The sequence below is a fragment of the Musca domestica genome, unplaced genomic scaffold (assembly GCF_030504385.1).
Source record: "Musca domestica strain aabys unplaced genomic scaffold, Musca_domestica.polishedcontigs.V.1.1 180, whole genome shotgun sequence".
Taxonomy (NCBI): Eukaryota; Metazoa; Arthropoda; class Insecta; order Diptera; family Muscidae; genus Musca; species Musca domestica.
The window spans coordinates 13,773-34,654 of NW_026712239.1; the positions used below are offsets into that span (position 1 = coordinate 13,773).

General features: G+C 33.2%; 2 protein-coding genes and 4 non-coding genes across 6 annotated transcripts; 3 read left to right on the forward strand and 3 right to left on the reverse strand.

The window, feature by feature from the left end:
* The first annotated feature begins 4,449 nt into the window (after positions 1-4,449).
* On the forward strand, positions 4,450-5,434 carry LOC101901735 (peroxisomal membrane protein PEX13). Its single transcript, XM_005178489.4, has 2 exons — positions 4,450-4,893; positions 4,950-5,434. The coding sequence occupies exons 1-2, from the start codon at positions 4,882-4,884 to the stop codon at positions 5,388-5,390; spliced, it is 453 nt and encodes a 150-aa protein (XP_005178546.1). The 5' UTR covers positions 4,450-4,881; the 3' UTR covers positions 5,391-5,434.
* Positions 5,435-8,714: 3,280 nt separating this feature from the next.
* On the forward strand, positions 8,715-9,442 carry LOC131801916 (keratin, type I cytoskeletal 15-like). The gene is made up of 2 exons (XM_059121031.1): positions 8,715-8,956; positions 9,027-9,442. Exons 1-2 carry the CDS (start codon positions 8,945-8,947, stop codon positions 9,309-9,311), a joined length of 297 nt encoding a protein of 98 aa, XP_058977014.1. The 5' UTR covers positions 8,715-8,944; the 3' UTR covers positions 9,312-9,442.
* A 188-nt stretch (positions 9,443-9,630) lies between these two features.
* On the reverse strand, positions 9,631-9,737 carry LOC131801917 (U6 spliceosomal RNA). Its single transcript, XR_009341952.1, has one exon. It is a non-coding gene; the product is annotated as a U6 spliceosomal RNA (small nuclear RNA).
* Positions 9,738-10,247: 510 nt separating this feature from the next.
* On the reverse strand, positions 10,248-10,319 carry TRNAP-UGG (transfer RNA proline (anticodon UGG)). The gene has a single exon. It is a non-coding gene; the product is annotated as a tRNA-Pro (tRNA).
* Positions 10,320-12,994: 2,675 nt separating this feature from the next.
* Positions 12,995-13,066, forward strand: TRNAP-UGG (transfer RNA proline (anticodon UGG)). The gene has a single exon. It is a non-coding gene; the product is annotated as a tRNA-Pro (tRNA).
* A 5,386-nt stretch (positions 13,067-18,452) lies between these two features.
* On the reverse strand, positions 18,453-18,524 carry TRNAP-UGG (transfer RNA proline (anticodon UGG)). The gene has a single exon. It is a non-coding gene; the product is annotated as a tRNA-Pro (tRNA).
* Between the last annotated feature and the right edge of the window lie 2,358 nt (positions 18,525-20,882).

The window sequence follows — 20,882 nt, forward strand, 5'->3', positions numbered from 1 at the left end:
ACCTTTTATAGGTCTGCTGTACATAGAAGAACTTCTATAGGTCTTCTTTACAGAAATTATGTTCTGAAAAACTTCTAGAGACAGTCCTTCCAGAGAGCTCTTATTTGAAAAAGACCTCCAATTACAAAAAACAAAAAAACTATTGAAAGATTCCACAGATTAGTTTTATGAATAATATTAAATAACCGATTCATACACATTATTCCAGACCCATCTGTTGCCATGCATTAATTCTGTAAATATGAAGAGCGCAGCTTCAAAAATATTCTTCACCACAATTGACGACGACAAGTTGATGACGAAATCAAGACAAATTGTTTTTTCATTTGGGGAACTCCCAGATTTCGGAAATGACCATCAAAACGAGAACACTAATTGGAAAAAATTTCACAGGGCCTCCAACTCAAAAGAATATTTTTTGCCAGAACAAAGCCACAAAAAGACAATTCACATACGAGTTGTTTACTTAGCCAGGTGAATTAAGACACAAACAATTTGACAACAACATCAACAACTACTACAACAACACCTACCTCGGTAAAATACCAAGCTGCCAGTGCGCATGTTTAAACGTTCTGCTCAACATCCAACTAAAGTCGATTAAGATACAATAAAGAAGTGAAGAATACCGTACGTGTTCGGCATAGCATCCATCCACCTTCTTGCAGTGGCCGGTGCCGGTGCTAGGGGTGGGGTTGTTTGTACAATGAGTAAGCCATTAGATGTTGATGGGAATTTCAATTTAATCCAATGGGTAATGTACCACGACACACCGTCGTACCGCGGCAGTGAGAGAAGATCTATTTAAACGATATCAGATACCTGGAATACTTTGATGGGTGGAATAACCTCTCTGCAAATGATGGTAAATCCGATATGTCTGTCTGTCCGTCTGTCGGAGATATTAACAACAATTTAAATAATATTTTCGTTTTTTATTAACATGATTAATATTTCAAATAAATGTTTGAATAAGCTATTTTTGGAAGGGAGGGACTTTACTTCCGCCATAAAATAAAAAAAAATCTGACATTGTTACAGGTTTCAATTAAATCTCTTTTGGGAGTGTTTGAAAATTAACGAAGTAGTTGGGAATATGAGTGAAATTTATAATACATAGACAAACAACACTCTGATAGCTTCCTGGAAATTCTGAAGGACGATCAAACCTTAAATGCAGATTTTTTAACGAATGTTTTTTTAAAGACCACCAGGGCAGTGAATCTTGATTTTTTAAAGAATATTTTTGGATGGATTTAAAAAAAAAACTTAAGACGGTCCTCCATCCAAGTTTTATATTTATGGGAGACCTTCAGTTGGTTCTCTATTTATGGAGGACCTACAAAGAGTCTTCTCCAAAAATCCATATGAGATTTTCATAAAGTCTTCTATCTGTAGAATCCTTCAGAAGATCCTATTTCCAAAGGAGAATCGTGGACGGTCTTTTATTTATAGAAGAAGAAGGTGCTATACCCAGTGGAAACATTTAGAAGGACTGTTATATACATGATACTTTCGGAAGGTCTTCACGGATCCTACACAATTTTATTTTTAGAAGACCAAAAGGTCTTTTATCTATAGGAGATTTAAAAAGTAGAGAAGGTACCCTTCGAATGGACATATAGCCATAGAACCCCTTCCGAATATGTGAGATCGGCGGAAGGTCTTTAATTTTTAGAAGGCCTTCTGAAATTCTTTTATCTATAGGAGGCCGCCAGAAGGTCTTTTATCTCTGGTATAGAATGGCGTCTGTTTTCAACAACAATTTCTGTAAAAAATCTTGCTATAGTTTTTACATTTTTACATTCGGGAACAGACCAAATATTTTCTGCAGAAGATATTGTTATCGACACTATTTTTTATAGAAATTTGTGTAATGTCGGTTATCGACCATATTTTCTGAAGATAATTCTGTAATCGACAATATTTTCTATAGATAATTCACACATTTAAAATTGACTCCTGTTATCGGCAATATTTCTTACAGATAATCCTGTTATCGACAAAATTTTTTGTGCAAAATCCTGTTACTGACAATATTTTCTATTGAAAATCCTGTTATCGACAATATTTTCTATAGGAAATTCTTTTATCGACAATATTTTCTATAGGAAATCCTTCTAACGACAATATATTATGTAGAAAATCCTATCATCGATATTGTTTTTACATTATCGTCATTATTATCGATATTATTTTTTATAGATACTCCTATTATCGATAGATATATATTATAGATAATCCTTTTATCGCCAGTATTTTTATCGACAATATTTTCAATAAAAAACTCCTCTTATCGACAATATTTTCTATAGAAAAATCTTGTTATTGACAATATTTTCTATGGAAAATCTTGTTATCGACAATATTTTCTATGCAAAATTTTGTTATCGATAATAGTTTCTTTAGAAAACCTTGTTATCGATAATATTTTCTATAGAAAATCTTGTTATCGATAATATTTTCTATAGAAAATTCTGTTATCGACAATATTTTTTATCAAAAATGTTGTCGATAACAGTTTATGTAGATAATCTTGTTATCGAAAATATTTTCTATAGAAAATCTTTTTATCGACTATTTTCTATAGAAAATCTTGTTATCGACAATATTTTCTATAGAAAATCTTGTTATCGACAATATTTTCTATAGAAAATCTTGTTATCGACAATATTTTCTACAGAAAATCCTGTTATCGACAATATTTTCTACAGAAAATCCTGTTATCGACAATATTTTCTACAGAAAATCCTGTTATCGACAATATTTTCTATAGAAAATCCTGTTATCGACAATATTTTCTATAGAAAATCCTGTTATCGACATATTTTCTATAGAAAATCCTGTTATCGACAATATTTTCTATAGAAAATCCTGTTATCGACAATATTTTCTATAGAAAATCCTGTTATCGACAATATTTTCTATAGAAAATCCTGTTATCGACAATATTTTCTATAGAAAATCCTGTTATCGACAATATTTTCTATAGAATATCTTTTTTCTTTTAGAAAATCTTGTTATCGATAATATTTTCTATAGAAAATCCTGTTATCGACAATATTTTCTTTAGAAAATTTTGTTACCGATAATATTTCCTTTAGAAAATTTTGTTATCGATAATATTTTCTTTAGAAAATCTTGTTTTCTATGGAATATAGAATCCTGTTATCGACAAAATTTTTTATAGAAAGTCTTGTTATCGACAATATTTCCCATGGATAATTCTGTTATCAACATTGGTTTCCATAGAAAATCCTGTTATCGATTATATAGCAAATCTTGTTATCGACAATATTTTCTACAGCAAATCTTGTTATCGAACAATACTTTCTTTAGAAAATCTTTTTATCGACAAAAATTTATTTAGAAAATCTTGTTATCGACAATGTTTTCTATACAAAATCCTTATATCGACATTGTTTTCTGTAGAATATCATGTTATCAACAATATTTTTTATAGAAAATCATGTTACCGATTATATTTTTAGGGAATATCCTGTTATCGATTTTTTATAGAAATTAATGTTATTGTCGATATTATTTTTTCCATAAAAAATCTTCTTATCTTTGGTCTGTTCCAGAATCTGAGAGAATCTACTAGTTTTGCAAATTTCTCCGATATCATAAAGGAAAAATCGGTTATCGTGGTAAAAACTTTTACATTCTTGCAGTTCTGGAATAGATCACATGATATCACAATATTTTTTGTAGAACTTATTGCTATCGATAATATTTGGCAGAAGTCCTATTGAAGATCTTCTACTTATAGGAGGCTGTCAAATGCAAACCGACTATAATAGACCTTCCACTTAGAAGGTCTTCTACAGATACCCTATTTTTAGAAAATCTCGTTGAAGTATTTATATTGTTCTGGGAATTCCCCATGTGTCACACGTCACAGAGTTTATAAAACTCTACTCGAATTTAAGATTTTTCCCATTTTTTTGCTTTTGTTGTTGTTGTCTGTTTATTTGACATAAAAGTTAGTCAAGTGTGGGATACTTAATGATCATTTCATGTTTTCTTTACTTTTATTTTCATCGGTTGTTTGTTTGTTTATTTGTCGTCACTCTTTCGTAGAAGACAATGAACGTTTTCAATGTTAAGTTCACGATTAACTGAAAAAACAAAAACAAAAGCAAAAAATGGGACATTATTAAAGTTGGTCTTAATTTTTTAAAGACATGCGATGTTCAAAAAGAGAAAAAAATTCCATGTGATTTTGGGGAGTCGCTATGAAAAGTTGACATACAGGTGGTACTCTATAAAGGGGATATAGTAGGGTTGGACGTAATTTGTACCCAAAAGAGAAGTGTTTTTTCCTCTAAGGGCGATTTTGAAGGTTAATGGGGTGTTATCGATTCCCAAAAATTTGATTTTAAAAAAGAAGTATGCCTTCTATGGAGGTCCCACTGTACCATGTATTAAATCATTAGTGCAAATATGATTAAATCTCCAGCGATATTAAAAATGAAAATTTTCAAATTATAGAATATGCTATGAATTAGGTCAGTAACCCAGGTTCGTAAAATACGCCATGCCATCCATGGTGGCAATGGGACTTTTTCAACATTGTGTGAAGTTCGTTTATTCAGTGATGAATGAATTGCTGCATGCCGGAAAATTTTGAGAATATTTCCGCTCTATTGTTGTTGAAAAAAAATATGAAAAAATGACTAAAATAAAGTAGGGTGATTAGATGATCTGCCACATAATGAAAAGGTGAGAGATTTGTTTGCCAAGCAAATAGTACAAATTGTTTACCCGGGAAATATGCTAGACTAGAAGATTTCTTATAAAATAGCTGGAGATAAAGAAGACGTCAAGCAGTGGACAAACAGCCATTGATCTAAAGTGTTCGACAATTCTAAAACAACTATGGCAGCAAAGGTGAGAATCCTTTCTTAGATTCTTAAAATATTTTATTCTAAATTTTCTGTTTCCAGATTATCATTGTATGTGTGGCCTTGGCCGTAATTTCCCAACTCAGCCGGGCTCAACAGCAACCGAAGGCGGAGGGACGCAGTTTTGGTTTGGGTGGAGCGCCTGTATTTGCTCCCCCATTAATTGGTGGAGGAGGACGGGGTTATTATGGCTCCTATGGCCAGAGCAATTCGTTTAGCAGCAGTTCCAGTTCGAATGCCTATGGACAGTTTGGTAGCGCATATCCCGGTTTTGGTGCCTATCCTGGTCCCGTAGGTTATGGTGGTTATCCTGGTTATGGCGGTTATGGTGGTGGTTATGGACTGGCAGGTTATGGCGGTTACAATGGCTACAATGCCTACAACAGTTACAGTGGCTATAATGGTTATGGCGGTGGCTCTGCGTACGGTGGCTATCCCGGTTATGGTGGCCTTTATGGTGGCGGTGCTTTCGGTAAACGTTAATGAAACTAAAGTGTTGTTAAATATTTAATTTAAAGAAGAAGAAGAAAAAATAATTGAATAAATATTGTTAAGTTTTTTGTAGAAAATTATTTGACCCTGAGGTGGCGTTTGAAATTGGGTTGGGAGATTTGTGGTAAAAATGTTGAGAAATAATGTTAAAAAAAGTTTTTACCGTCGGCAATATTTTCCACAGAAAGTATTGTAATCGAAAAAATTTTCTCAAGAAAATGATGTTATCGATTATATTATTTATAGGAAATGCTGTTATCGATAATGATATCTATAGAAAATACGGCTATTGAAAACATTTTTATAGAAAATTTTGTTATCGAGAATATTTTCTACAGAAAATATGGTTATCGACAATATTTTCCATAGAAAATATGGTTATCGGTATTATTTTCCATAGAAAAAAGTGTTATCGACAGTATTTTCTGTAGAAAATATGGCTTTCGTCAATATTTTCTATAGAAAATATGGTTATCGACAAAATTTTCTATAGAAAGTATGGTTATCGACAATATCTTTTACAGAAAATATGGTTATCGACAATATTTTCTATAGAAAATATGGTTATCGGTACTATTTTCCATAGAAAAGTTTGCTATTGACAGTATTTTCTATAGAAAAAATTGTTATCGGTAGTATTTTCTATAGAAAAAATTGTTATCGGTAGTATTTTCTATAGAAAATATTGTTATCGACTGTACTTTCAATAGAAAATCATGTTATCGATAGTATTTTCCAAAAAAAAATTTGTTATCGACAATATTTTTATAGAAAATATTGTTATCGACACAATTTTCCATAGTAAATCCTGTTATCGACTTTATTTTCTATAGAAAATCCTGTTATCGACAATATTTTCTAAAGGAAATCTTGTTATCGACAATATTTTCTAAAGGAAATCTTGTAATCGACTGTATTTTCTATAGAAAATCTTGTTATCGACAACATATTCTATAGAAAATCCTGTTATCGAAAATAATTCTTATAGAATATCCTGCTATCGACAATATTTTATAAAGAAAATCTTGTTATCGACTATATTTTCTATAGAAGGTCTTGTTATCGACTATATTTTCTATAGAAGGTCTTTTTATCGGCATTATTTTTATAGAAAATCCTGTTATCGACAATATTTTCTATTAAAAATCCTGTTATCGACATTATTTTCAAGAGAAAATCCTGTTATCGACATTATTTTCTATAGAATATCCTGTTATCGACAATATTTTCTATAGAAAATCCTATTATCGACAATTTTTTTCCGAGAAAATATATATTTATTCATATTCCAACCCAAAAACTCCCTACAAACAAACCTGTAGCACGATAACAGTTACTCCAAATACTGCAACAGTTACTACGACAAAAACAGGTCAAAAGGTAAAATAAAAAAACTATTAAAATTCATATTCCAAATATGGCCGGCTAATGCTATTTTTTGGAGGTCAATAATCTTTAATAAGAAATGCCCTAATCCGCATAAATAAAACCACCATCGATGCTGATTCATCATCGTTGATCTGGAAAACACCAAGTCCATCGTGATTGCTGCTGCAAATCATTTTTTGAATTCAAATCAATAATGTATTCCAGTTTGTCAGCTATTTTTTGAATCTATTTCACGTGCATTTTTGTCTGCTAACTCGCCACCAATGATTTTTAAGTTTTAATTGATAAAATTGGTTGAAGTTTTTTCTTTTTGGCAAAATTTTATGGACGCACAGCATCTAACTCTCCCTCGCTGTATATCTGTCTGTCTGTGTCACACTCTTGGACTGTGTCGCCAAAAAAAGAAAACCGGATTTTTTCAGGGGCACACAACACAAACTGGACGACGGCAAAGAAAATAAGAAAAAACAATGTAAACAAAAATACCTCGGACTTCCATAATGTAAACCGCTTCATTTGAGCCATTAAATTCGACAAACAACAACAACAAACAACGACAACAGACAAAAACTAAACCTACTTATCGGATTTTTCGATTTTTGTTCGTGGTTACGGTGCTTGTGTGTTTGATGGAATATTGGAGAGTTTAATGAATGATTGCTCGTTAGGGTTGTCATGGAAGGAAGGAGGAAATGGAAAAAATATCCAAAAATAATGCCAGAAATTAATTATAATTAATTTCTACAGAAAATCTTGTTATCGACACTTTTTCTATAGAAAGTATTGTTATTAAACAATATTTTCTATAGATAATGTTGTTATCGACAATATTTTCTATAGATAATCTTGTTATCGACAATATTTTCTATATATAATCTTGTTATCGACAATATTTTCTATGGAGAATTTTGTTATCGACATTATTTTATAAAGCAAACATTGTTATCGATAATACTTTCTTCAAAAAATCTTGTTATCGGTAATAATCTTTTTATAGAAAATCTTGTTATCAACAATATTTTCTATAGAAAATCTCGTTATCGACAATAGTTTCTATAGAAAATCTCGTTATCGACAATATTTTCTATAGAAAATCTTGTTATCGCCACTGTTTTCAACAGAAAATCTTGTTATCGACAATATTTTCTATAGAAAATCTTGTTATCGACAACATTTTTTTTAGAAAATCTTGTTATCGACAACATTTTCTTTAGAAAATCTTGTTATTGACAATTTTTTCTATAGAAAATCTTGTTATCGAAAATATTTTTTTAGAAAATCTAGTTATCGAAAATGTTTTCTTTAGAAAATTTTGTTATCGACAATATTTCCTTTAGAAAATCTGGTTATCGAAAATATTTTCTTTAGAAAACCTTGTTATCGAAAATATTTTCTTTAGAAAACCTTGTTATCGACAATATTTTCTTTCGAAAATCTTGTTATCGTCAATATTTTCTATGGAAAATCTTGTTATTGACAATGTTTTCTATGGAAAATTTTGTTATCGACATAGAAAATGTCGCTATCGATAATATTTTTTATAGAATCCCCTGTTATCGACAATATTTTCTATTAAAAATCTTGTTATCACCAATGTTTTCTATAGGAAACCGTGTTATCGATAATATTTTATGTGGAAAATCTTGTTATTGACAATATTTTCTATAAAAAATCTTGTTATCAATAGTAAATTCTACAGAAAATCTTGTTATCGAAAATATATTCTGCAGAAAAATTTTGCTATCGTTAATATTTTTTATGGAATTTTTTTAAAGTCTTGTTATCGTTAATAATTTTTTATGGAAAATCATGTTATCAGTAATATTTTACCCCCGAAAAACATTAGTCGCTTTCTAGAACTGGCATCCCTATAATGGTACGCATGCACTAAAGTAATTCGACTAACCTTTTGATCAGCATCCACTTATTTTAATGTCAACATATCCCATCAGCATGGAGGGCTCATCAATGGAAGGAAAAGACATAAAAGTACATGGCAATATGGAAGCAGGTTTAGTTTTTTTCCAGATCGCCATAACGAAGGTTTCAACCCAAAAAAAAAAAGAAACGTAAAATTATTTAAAAATTTAGCAAATTGCAATAGTAAAGTGTTAAACCTACAAAAAAAAGTTATAAATAAAAATAATTAAAAAACAATGAATCTAATAGTGAGTAACAAATGAAGTGATAATTAAAAGGAATTATAAAAACAAAATTATTTTTCGAAAATTTCCTTAGAAATGCTGTCTTGGTGTGTTACTTGTGTTGTTGGGCTGCCTTTCCGTGTCCTGTGGCAAATTAAAACTGGTGGCCTTTAAGGGACCCCATGGCGGATTTTTGGGAGTGAAATACCGCAAACCTAAGCTGTTGGGTTTCAAACATCACGGCTTTGGCGGTGGTTTTGGTCATGGCTTGGGACATGGCTTCGGCCATGGATTTGGTCATGGACTTGGCGGTTTCGGCGGTGGTTATCACACATCGTTCCATAGCTCTGGTGGATTTGGCGGTTGGCTGGGAAGATGAATTGACTCCGAATTTAATTTTATTGTTTATTTAATTATTTTGTCTTCGTTGATTTTAGTTATATTTATTTGAAAGTACAATATTTTATAGTTTTAGTGTTCATATTTTCATTAAATGCAGAGAACAGTCGATTGTAATGGTGTAGAGAATGTTGAAAATTATTCTATTTAAAATAATTTTAATATAAAGGACATCTTTATCATCGACTGTATTCGGGTCTAGATCCATTGTTAAATTATACATATCAAGTTTAAATAAAGTAAATAATTAATTCAAAATTAATAAAAATAACTTTTAATAATTAAGGAAAATTTTCACAAAAAATGTGGAACGCTTCACGATTTTGCGTGTCATCCTTGCGCAGGGGCCATGCTAATCTTCTCTGTATCGTTCCAATTTTAGTATATGTTCTGCCGAAGCAAGAACGAAGTTCGGTGTTTTAAGAAACTATTTGTACGTACGTTTAAACGAAAGCGCATATGAGAATTATAAAATGCCTCTTAGTCGTCTAGTGTTGGCTTATCACACATTGGAAACGTTGAACTCAAGCATTTTCAAGGGTTGTTTTCTTCAGGTAGCAATGGTAAGGGGATCTACACAGGGCAGATGTGTGTGTGTGTGTTTATTTTTGTGGACATGTATTAAACGTTTACGTATTTTATGTAAAAATCTTACATCGTACGAATAGCTATTTTGGCAGCAACGTCTACAACGGGGATGTAGCTCAGATGGTAGAGCGCTCGCTTAGCATGTGAGAGGTACGGGGATCGATGCCCCGCATCTCCAGAAGGTAATTTTTTTCTAAGATTTAGCGTAAAAACGAAGACTACCAGTCTTCTGTTATTGTTTTTATTAAATTATTTTATTTTCAATTTTTATTTCACATTGAAAAAAAAAAAACAGAAAAACATATTGAAACAACACAAAAAGGTCAACGGGCTCAACCGGGATTTGAACCCGGGACCTCTCGCACCCAAAGCGAGAATCATACCCCTAGACCATTGAGCCTCATAACGGTACTTTGTCCGTTCACATACAGCAGCAATGTGGTCGGCGTGCATAAACAAATCACATTTCCATTCACAATAACAGAAACAAAATAGATGGCAATAATGTGAGTCACAATAACTTCAATGAGAAAAATTAGTTCACTAGGTGGGTTCACAATCACAAATTAATTGGCGTACAAAATTGTCATGACACATCAATGAACCCATAGAATGAAGCAGTATTTTATTGGTATCTTCCAATTTTCAATGTTTAAAATGAAAATTTCGAATTGTAGAACAGAGAAAAAATAATTTTACTTTTAACCATAAAGTGACCTGGGACTCAATTCATCTATATCTATAAAAGAGGCAAATGTTTCTTTGTTTATAATTAATAGACTCGAAAACCGCTGAACATATTTTCCTGCGAATTTCCAAGTATACTACAACATCGCCTGAAAGTAACATAGGCTATGTAAATTTTCGTAATTCCAGTTGAAACTGAAGATGTAGCATCAAAATCGGTGGTACCTCCCAAAAATTTAGATTTTATATACACATATCTATTGACCGATTGCAGTCCCCAAATTTGGAATGTGTAACGGAATTTGAAACAAAAATAAATTTGCCAAATTATATTGAAATCAGTTCAGATTTGGATATAGCTCCCACATAGATTTTCAGCCGATTTCGTGTATTTGTTACACCAAACACGCTATTTATATTCGATTCCAATAAAATTCGGCATGAGTGACTAAATTGGGTACAAAAATATATTTGTCAAAGTATATTCGAATCGGTTCAGATTTAGATATAGCTCCCATATATATTTTCGACCGATTTTGTTTATTTGATGCACCAAACACGATATGTATGTTCTTTTTTAATGAAATTTGAAATGAATGGCGGGATTTGATCAGAAAATAAATGTGCCAAATTATATTAAAATCGGTTAAGGTTTGGGTTAGCTCCCATATACATATATATTTCGGCCGATTTTATGGATGTTATGTTCCAAACACGATATGTTTGTTCGATTCCAATGAAATTCAGAATCTGTGGAGGAATTTGTTTACAATAATAAATTTGGAAAATTAATTAGAAATCGATTAAGATTTGGATGTAGCTCCCATATATATTCACGGCCGATTTCACATATTTCACTCACCAAACACGGTCTTTTCTTTATCAAACAATTTCGGTGAATATTGTACCTAAAATTGCAAAATTACCGAATATAGGGAGGTACTGATATATGGTTTCTGTACTAAGACCTGGACCTGCATAGACCTTGACAATTTCATAGACTGTAGTTCCCATTACGAACTCTAAATACGAAAATTGAAACAATTCCGGTGAATAATGTCGCTAAAACCATCAAAATACAGAATATAGGGAGGTACTGATATAAGGTTTCTATACGAAGACCTGGACCTGCATAGACCTTGACAATTTCATAGATTTTAGTTCCCATTACGAACTCTAAATACGAAATTTGAAACAACTCCGGTGAATAATGTCGCTAAAATCATCAAATACCGAAAATTGGGAGGTACCGTTAGATTGAGGCTAAACGAAGACATGGGCCTGCATAAGCAATTTTTTGACATAGGCTGTAGTCCTTACTACGAACTCTAAATACGAAGTTTGAAACAACTCCCGTGAATAATGTCCCTAAAATCATCAAAATACCGAATATCGGTAGGTACCGTTATATAGGGGATATACGACATCGTGGACCTGTATAGACAATACTCTTCCAGGAGGTAAACTACTCAGAATGAACTCCTTATATGGATTTTCAGACAATTTCATTGAAAAATTTGGCTACAATAATCAAATTACCTAATATCGGGGGTACCCTTATATGGGGCTAAGCGATATCTTGGACCGATATAATCCATCTTCGAACTTGACCTGCCTGCAGGCAAAAGACTGATCTGTGCAAAATTTAAGCTTCCTAACTTTATTCGTTTTGACTCTAGCGTAATTGCAAAAGACGGACGGACAGGGCTACATCCTCTTAAAATCTTACGCTGATTAAAAATATATACACTTTGTTATGCCTAAAAATTATTATTTCGATGCAAAAAAGCAAAAAAAAAAAAAACAAAAAGAAAAGTGACCCACACTACAAACATTTCTGACCTCGGCTACAGAATAGCTTGCAAAAAATCAGCTTATAAAAGTCTTTTATTACTTTTACTACTTAAAGTAACAATTTTTAACTCTTCAATTAAACCCAAATGTCAAAAATTATGCCTCAACTGCTGTGCCCATTGAAGAAAATTAACAAAACAAAAAAAAATGAAAGATGTCATGCCAAATCACCCATTCCTGTTTAACATCTTAAACGGCTCTCTCGCTCTCGTTCTGTTAAGCCATTAAATTAATTAAAACTAAATAAATGCTAGGTTACGTCTAGAGAGAGCAATCCCATGAAGTTTCGTTCAAATGTCTTATCTTTATGTCTATCGACAAAGAGAAACAGTTACGTTTTCATATGAGTGTAAAACAATCGAAAAATGTTGCCTTACAACACTTCACGTTTACGTTTGATTAACTGCAATACCATGTGTTCTAAAAACGCTTGTTTTCAATTTGGCGATTTTTGACCACAAAACAGTTGAAACATTGTGTTATTTGATTTGTCTCTTGAGTTGTTGTAGTGTGTAGTAGTGAACTCTCGCATGAGGCTCAATGGTCTAGGGGTATGATTCTCGCTTTGGGTGCGAGAGGTCCCGGGTTCAAATCCCGGTTGAGCCCAGCTTTTTAAATTTTTTTTTAAAGAAAAATATCCTTCTTAAATTTTTAAATTATATTAAAATTTAAAATTAATTACTAGGGATGTCATGGGAATTTATTTTGATTCTCCCTAAATGTAAGTGGATAATTTAATGCTGCTCGATATACATGTGAATGTGCACATGAAAGTATTCGTAGACTATGGATGTCTATTAACTTACATTCCGTGACCACCAGCCTGTGGTTCCTTGCGATAACTTCATTTAAACCTGTTAAGTGATTCTGTGTTGTTGTGTTGGGGAGATGGTCATTCGGATTCTCCCTTTCGAAACAGCTTCATGCCAAGAATATCTTCTTCACATGTCCAATGAAGATATGTAGTTCAGCATGTGTTTTTTGTTTATCATCTTGTGTGTGCATGAATAAGTTTGTGTATGTGCTTGATATGTCCATCCATCCATTATCCTCCGGGATATGTTTATTTTGTATAGTCTCAGTGGAAGTTGTACAAACGTTTGTTATTCTATGAACTACATTCAAGTAGATGATATAGCTCATGGGGGAAGAGGGATGGATACTCTTGGGTGTTTACCAGACGTCCACACTTGAGAATATGTGTGTGTGTGGTAGCGAATGATTGTTGTGGCTGTTGCTTTTGCAAGGAAATGGCATTGCTGATGTTTGTTGGTGTGTTGTTTGGTTGCTTGTTGTTTTGAGTGGAGGGGGAATACCATGTTATTTTGTTTATTCTCAGTTATGATGAAATCAAAACATTTACATATTCCACAAATGAATCTTGAAGAATAATTCATCATCACTTTTCACAAAAATATATGTACTTAGAGGAGATGGCTGACAGCTGTGTTTATTAACTTAGCACTGTCTATAAAAAAACTGAAATGGAATTGCAAAAATGGCGTCTTTCCGCTCTTTTGCTATCTATTACATTTACACACGCATTGATCTTAATCTACTCAGTAGGTTCATCACACAGTTGTATTTTTTTGGCAGTGATGTCAACTTAACAATTCTACTACAAAATTATTTATTGAATAACAAAAAACGTTATTGTGGACTTTATAAGAATATAATCTTGTTGGCAGACTTTTGGAATAAAAAACAAGTTAAAAAGTATCAATCGATTTTGCCGACAGATGTATACCCTCAATCAATGTTCGATTATCTAAATCTATTATGACTACTGTTTTGATTATTCAAATTGTTGACCCTCTATGGAGTAAGTTCCGAAAGAATGGGCCAATATTGTCCATTTCGTATTGGATGTAAATAAATATGATATAAATATTGCAACTTGCCAGATTTGGACTATATTGGCTATTTCCTTCACTTTTTATGAGATATGTGATAATTTATAGAAAATGTTAAAATATATGGTCTGTTCCAGAACTGCAAGAATGTAAAAGTTTTTACTACGATAACCGATTATGTTATCGAAACGAATTGCAAAACTAGTAGATTCTTGCAGGTTCTGGAACAGAGCAATAGTCGATAGAATCATTCTATTTTCATACTTCATCTAATACAGACAAAAATATTGGTATGGGCAAAATTACAAGAATATCGAACATTTATGTCCAATTCCAATTCCATATTCATCTGAGGTTTCTGGTTGAGAGAAATATGTAGAAATAGCTACTTGTAAAAAATCGCGGACAGAAAAAAGGTATTGAAAATTGTGACCCTTTGTGGGTGAGATATCAGAAGGGGGTCGCAGATATATATCATCTTCACAACAGATCTTGTGTTAGAAAAAATGTTTGTATGTGTAAAATTTGAAGAGAATTGGATGCTTATTTCGCATTCTTTGAGCGTTTTGTTTTTAAAAAACTTGAACCCTATGTGGGGTAGGTAGCAGAATAAATGGTCCGATTTCTACCATATTTATAAAAGATCTTGTGTTGATGGACATTTTGAGGTATACCAAGTCTGAAAGGAATCGGATGTTAATTTCGCGTTTTATGAGCTCCATGGATATTCAAAATTTTGACCCTTTGTGAAGGAGGTGCCAGAAGGAGTTGACCGATATATCCCAACTTCACAGCAGATTTTTTTTCAGTAGAAATAGTGGGAAGTTTGAAACTTGGAGAGAAGCGAATGCTTATTTCGGATTTTATAATCCTTTTGGTTATTCAAAACTTGGACCCTTTGTGGGGGAGGTACCAGAAGGAATAGTTCGACCGGTACTACCTATAACAGATTTTGTGTTGATGGAAATTTTGAGATATACCAAGTCTGAAAGGAATCGGATGTTAATTTCGTGTTTTATGAGCTTCATGGATATTCAAAATATTTACCCATTTGTGGGGGAGGTACCAGAAGGAGTGGACCGATGTATCCTATCTTCACAGCAGATCTTGTGTTAGTAGAAATAATGGGATGTGTGAAATATGAAGAGAATCGGATCCTTATTTCGGATTTTATAATCCTTTTGGTTATTCAAAACTTTGAACCTTTGTGGGGGAGGTACCAGAAGGAATAGTTCGACCTCTACCATCTTTATAGAAGAACTAGTGTTGAAAGAAATACTGAGATGTGCCGAGTATGAATGGAATCGGATACTAATTTTGCGTTTTATGGGCTTCATGAATATTCAAAATTTTGACCTATTTGTGGGGGAGGTACCAGAAGGAGTGGACCGATATATTCCATCTTCATACCAGGTCATGGGTTAATAAAAATATTATGATGAGAGTAATTTGAAGACAGTCGGACTCTTACCATACATTTTATAACAGTTATACCTATTCAAAAATATGACCCTTTGAGGGAGAGGTACTTGATGGAGTGAACCGATCTTGTCCATTTTCGCACCTGACCTAGCACTGATGCAAATATTAGGATTTGCAAAGTTGGAGCAAAATCGGATTATCCTTTCTCGTTCTGTGCAGTAAATTATTTTATTTGAAAATGTTGACATTTTGTGTGGGAGGTACCAAAGGAGTGAACCGATATATTCCATTTTCATACCAGACCTTGGGTTCATAAAAATATTGTGATGTTTGTAATTTGAAGACAGTCGGACTCTTACATCACATTTTATAACAGTTATACCTATTCAAAAATGTGACCCTTTGGGGAGAGGTACTTGATGGAATGAACCGATATTGTCCATTTTCGTACCTGACCTAGCACTGATGCAAATATTAGGATTTGTAAAGTTGGAGCAAAATCGGATTATCCTTTCACGTTCTGTGCAGTAAATTATTTTATTTGAAAATGTTGTCATTTTGTGTGGGAGGTACCAGAAGGAGTGAACCGATATAATCCATTTTCATATCAGACCTTGGGTTCATAAAAATATTGTGATGTTTGTAATTTGAAGACAGTCGGACTCTTAAATCACATTTTATATGAGTTATAATTATTCAAAATGTAGACCCTTTGTGGGACCTAGCACTGATGTAAATATTAGGATTTGCAAAGTTGGAGATAAATCGCTTTATCCCTTTTCTTTCTGTGCAATAAAATATTTTTTTTTTTGAAATTCGACCTTTTGTGGGGGAGATACCAGAGGGAGCGGACCGATATTGCCCATATCCGAACTAAATCTAAGTTTGATAATAATATTATGATGCACCAAGCTTGGACAAAATCGGATACTCCCTTCAAGAGTTATCGTGCCCACCAACCAGATAGACAGACGGACTGACGGTCTAAAGAGACCTAGGGTCTAGGCCGTATCAAATGATATATACCCTCTAGCCATATGGCTGAGGGTACAGATATTTTTTCAACCAGAAAAAAAAACAACAATTTCAATCAAATTATATTTTTCGGAAAAAATAAGGCTCAAAATAGTACGTATGTACTTTACCTATGTGTATTAAAACTTAAAATGCCGGCCATGTATCACACGATATGTACAATTTCTATATATGGAAAATTGGTAACATGGTAGAAGAATATAGGTAGACGCATCGACACAGCTGCTGTGATAATGAACTGTCAAACCAATTTTGGAATTGAAAATGTTTAATGAAAAATTATTTAAATTTGTAAAAATTGTTGAAAAAACGCGAAATATAATAACCTCCGAATGACGTCGTATAAGAAAACATATAAAAATCTACTTATATTTGAAAGAAAATTTAAAATTTTTTTGACATATCAATGTTCCCCATGCGTTGATGCATCTACCTGTATTCTTCTACCATGATTACTTATGTTAAAAACATTTCGTCTGATAGAGCCTTTAATCTACTCAGTAATTTCATCACACACTTGTATTTCTTTTACAGTGATACCAACTACTACAATAATTATTTTAGCAGTAACAAAAAACGTTATTTTGGTTATTAGAAGAATATAATTTTTTAAATAGAAAATTACTTCCTTAAAAGTTGCTGTTACTTTCTTAAACTCTAAGGACTCATATAAGGCATTAGAGAAGTATAGCTCTCTGAAAGTCTCCTTCATCATCTTCTAATGCAGTTAAATTTACTATTTCTATCGATTCACTGAAGTTTAATGAGGGGTTTTTCTTCAAGCTTTCATTACCCCTCCTTATAACTTATTAGAGTGAAAAATTCCTACCGAAAATTTGCTATTTTTATGCCCTCTAATGTCCCCCTACTAGTCTGCCCTGATAATAATATTGTAACTGCTATATTTCCCACTGATAAACGTGGTCATCTCTGGCCATGCAGAGAAAAACTTGTGAAACTAATGATAACAAATATACACATGTTGTGGGACTGGTCATCAATTGGTTCACAACCTCTCCCACACGAATGGTAAAGAGAGAGAGAAAACTCTACCTCTCTATTATTTTCCAGGGTTCTGTTATTGCTTTTTGTCGACGTATTTGGATAATGTTGTGTTGTTGTTTTTTGTGTCTCTTCACCAATTGTTGTTGTTTTTTTTTTCGTTCTCTTCCATTTTTCTCTCAAATATTTTCAATTAAAAATGAATTGTTTTCTTATTGTCTTGGCCATAATGGATGGATGGCCGGTGTTTATTTAGGTCCAAGTGTAAAAATAATAATGAAGATGATGCTCCTCCTGCTGCTGATGTGAGGATGATGCTGCCGATGACTAAAGGAGCATAACGAACTTTGCACAGAAAATAATTTGCAATATCTACAAACAATCCTAATATTAATGTATACTCGTCTGACCAAAGAATTTAAAAAAAAAGTTTGAGCCTTCATTCAAATTTCTAAATAATTTCTTATCTCCAAAAAAAACTTTCTTTTTGTGATTGTAAAATTAAAACAATGACAATTTCTTGTTAAAAATTTCTTGCAAAGTTTCTAATTTATACAGTAGGGAAAATATGACAGCTTTTGGAAAGTTTGTCTCTGTCCATTTACATATCCTGCTGATATGATAATTCACATGAAGTCTTCTCCTTCTCATCCCATTGAAATGAAGTCAAAAAGTATATCGGGCTCAACCGGGATTTGAACCCGGGACCTCTCGCACCCAAAGCGAGAATCATACCCCTAGACCATTGAGCCGCATGGCAACTCTGGCCGGGTACTTACTTTTAAAATATATTGTAGATTTTATTTAATTTGTATAGGTACTTCTCCATATATCCCCCTTATTCCCTGAACTCTTTGTCGGAGACTCTCGATTCGCCTCAGTCAGTTTGTTGGTGTTCATTTTCTGCGTGCTCTACAATTCTCAGATATATCCATAACCAAACGGGAAAATTTATGAGCCATTGAAAGCTTTGTTGATATGAGTTGTGGTTTCGTAAGAATTTTAACTGTGCCCAGCATGGACTTCCTGCTTAACTTATTTTCGAATCTCCGAAAAATTCGCTAGAATTCGAGTAAAGAGTGAAATTCGTTCGAAATAGAGCGGTGACACTCTTGGGAGTACAAAGAACGAGTAAATTTTATACCCTCCACCATACGATGGAGGGTATATTAACTTTGTCATTCCATTTGTAACTTCTCGAAATACTCATGTCAGACCCAATACGGTATATATATTTTTGATTAGGGTAAAATTCTAAGTCGATTCAGCGATGTCCGTCTTTCTGTCTCTCTGTTGTAATCACGCTATCTTTCGAACGAACTGAGATAGAACGCTAAAATTTTGCACACATGTTTATTTTGTCAGTGGCAGGTTAAGTTCGCCATGTAGGTTCACGTTTTCATATAGCCCCCATATAACTGTACCTCCCGATATTCGATATTTTGATGATTTTAGCGCATTATTAACCGGAATTGATTCAAATTACATATTTAGAGTTTGTAATGGGAACTACAGTCTGTGACAGAAAATTGTCTATCCAGGTACGAGTCTTCGTATAGGCCCCGTATATCAGTACCTCGCTATATTCGGTATTTTGACGATTTTAGGTACAATACCCACCGAAATTTTTTGAGATGTCGTATTTGAAGTTCGTAATGGATGCTACAGCCTGTGACAGAAATTTGTCGTTGCTGGTCCAGGTCTTCGCACAGCTCCGATATAACGGTACCTCTCTATATACCATATTTTGATGATTTTAGCTACATTATTCACCGGTTATTTCAAATTTCGAATTTAAATATGGTAATAGCTTATGACAAACAATGCCTATGTAGGTCCACGTCGTATAGACCCCAATATAACGGCTATATTCGGTATTTTTAAAATTTTAATAGAATTTTTAATAGATTTTATTTTTTGAAAATTTCCAAATTTGTTTCAAATGGTGGAGGGTATTCAAGTTCGGCCTGGCTGAACTTACTGCGTTTTAGCTTGTTTTTACTTTATTTAGACTTAGAGCAAAATCTAACACTATATATTATCGAGTAATTCAGCTGCTACTCTAATTTTTAAAAAGGAGAAACTCGGGAGCTTTCCCACACAAGGCAAAAAAGTGAAGAGTAATCGACGTATAAAATTTCCACGGTTCGAGCAATACCGCTCGCGACCAAGTTTCACTCCCGAGTGGAAATGAGCAAATCTGTGATTTGCATATTTCTGATAAAAGAATGAATATCTGCCAGAATATTGGTCATTAAATCGGATCGCCTTCGCTTTTCTTTTTATCAGAAATAATGAACCTTAAAATCGAGTTGTTTAAACAAACAAAGTTTACAATCTTCTCCTTCGTTTTATGAAACTCTCGCAAGGAGCGGCAAGAGCAGAATCTGATCTTGGAGCAAAATCTCACTCTATATAGAGTAATTAGGTTGCCACTCTAATTTTTAAAAATGAAAGACTCGGGAGCGATCCCGCACAAAACAAAAAAGTGAAGGGTAACCTCCGTATAAAACTCCCACGCTTCGAGCTATACCGCTCGCGACCAAGTTTCACTCCCGAGTGGAAACGAGCAAATCTGTGCTCTGCATATTTCTGAAAAAATAATGAATATCTGCCAGAGTTATAGGTCATTGAATCTGATCGTCTTCCCTTTATTTTTTATAAGAAATTATTAACGTTAAAATCTAATTGTTTGTTTCAGAACTAATTTATACTCGCGAGTGAAACATGGTCGGGAGAGTTTTGAGTTTCAAACGAAGTGTGCTATTTTCTCTTTCGTTTTATGAATCTCCCGTAAGATCGATCGATAGATTTCAATCAAATTTTACTTTTCATCCAAAACGCGAAAATTCTCTCGCTCTCATTTAGGGGGAATAGAATATACTCGTTTTTTTTACTCGAATGACTACTCTCACACGACTTCGAGCAACAGTGGAGTTGTAAGCAATGGCCTCAGCAGTCCCACTTTATAACTACCCCTTGGTTCTCGCAAATTACCTTAACACAAAACAGAAAATGAGAGTGATATGAGAGACATTACTTCTCATATGCTCCCCTCATAATGTATGTTAGGATTCCGACCCCGATTTTTGGAATTTTGGATTAGACGA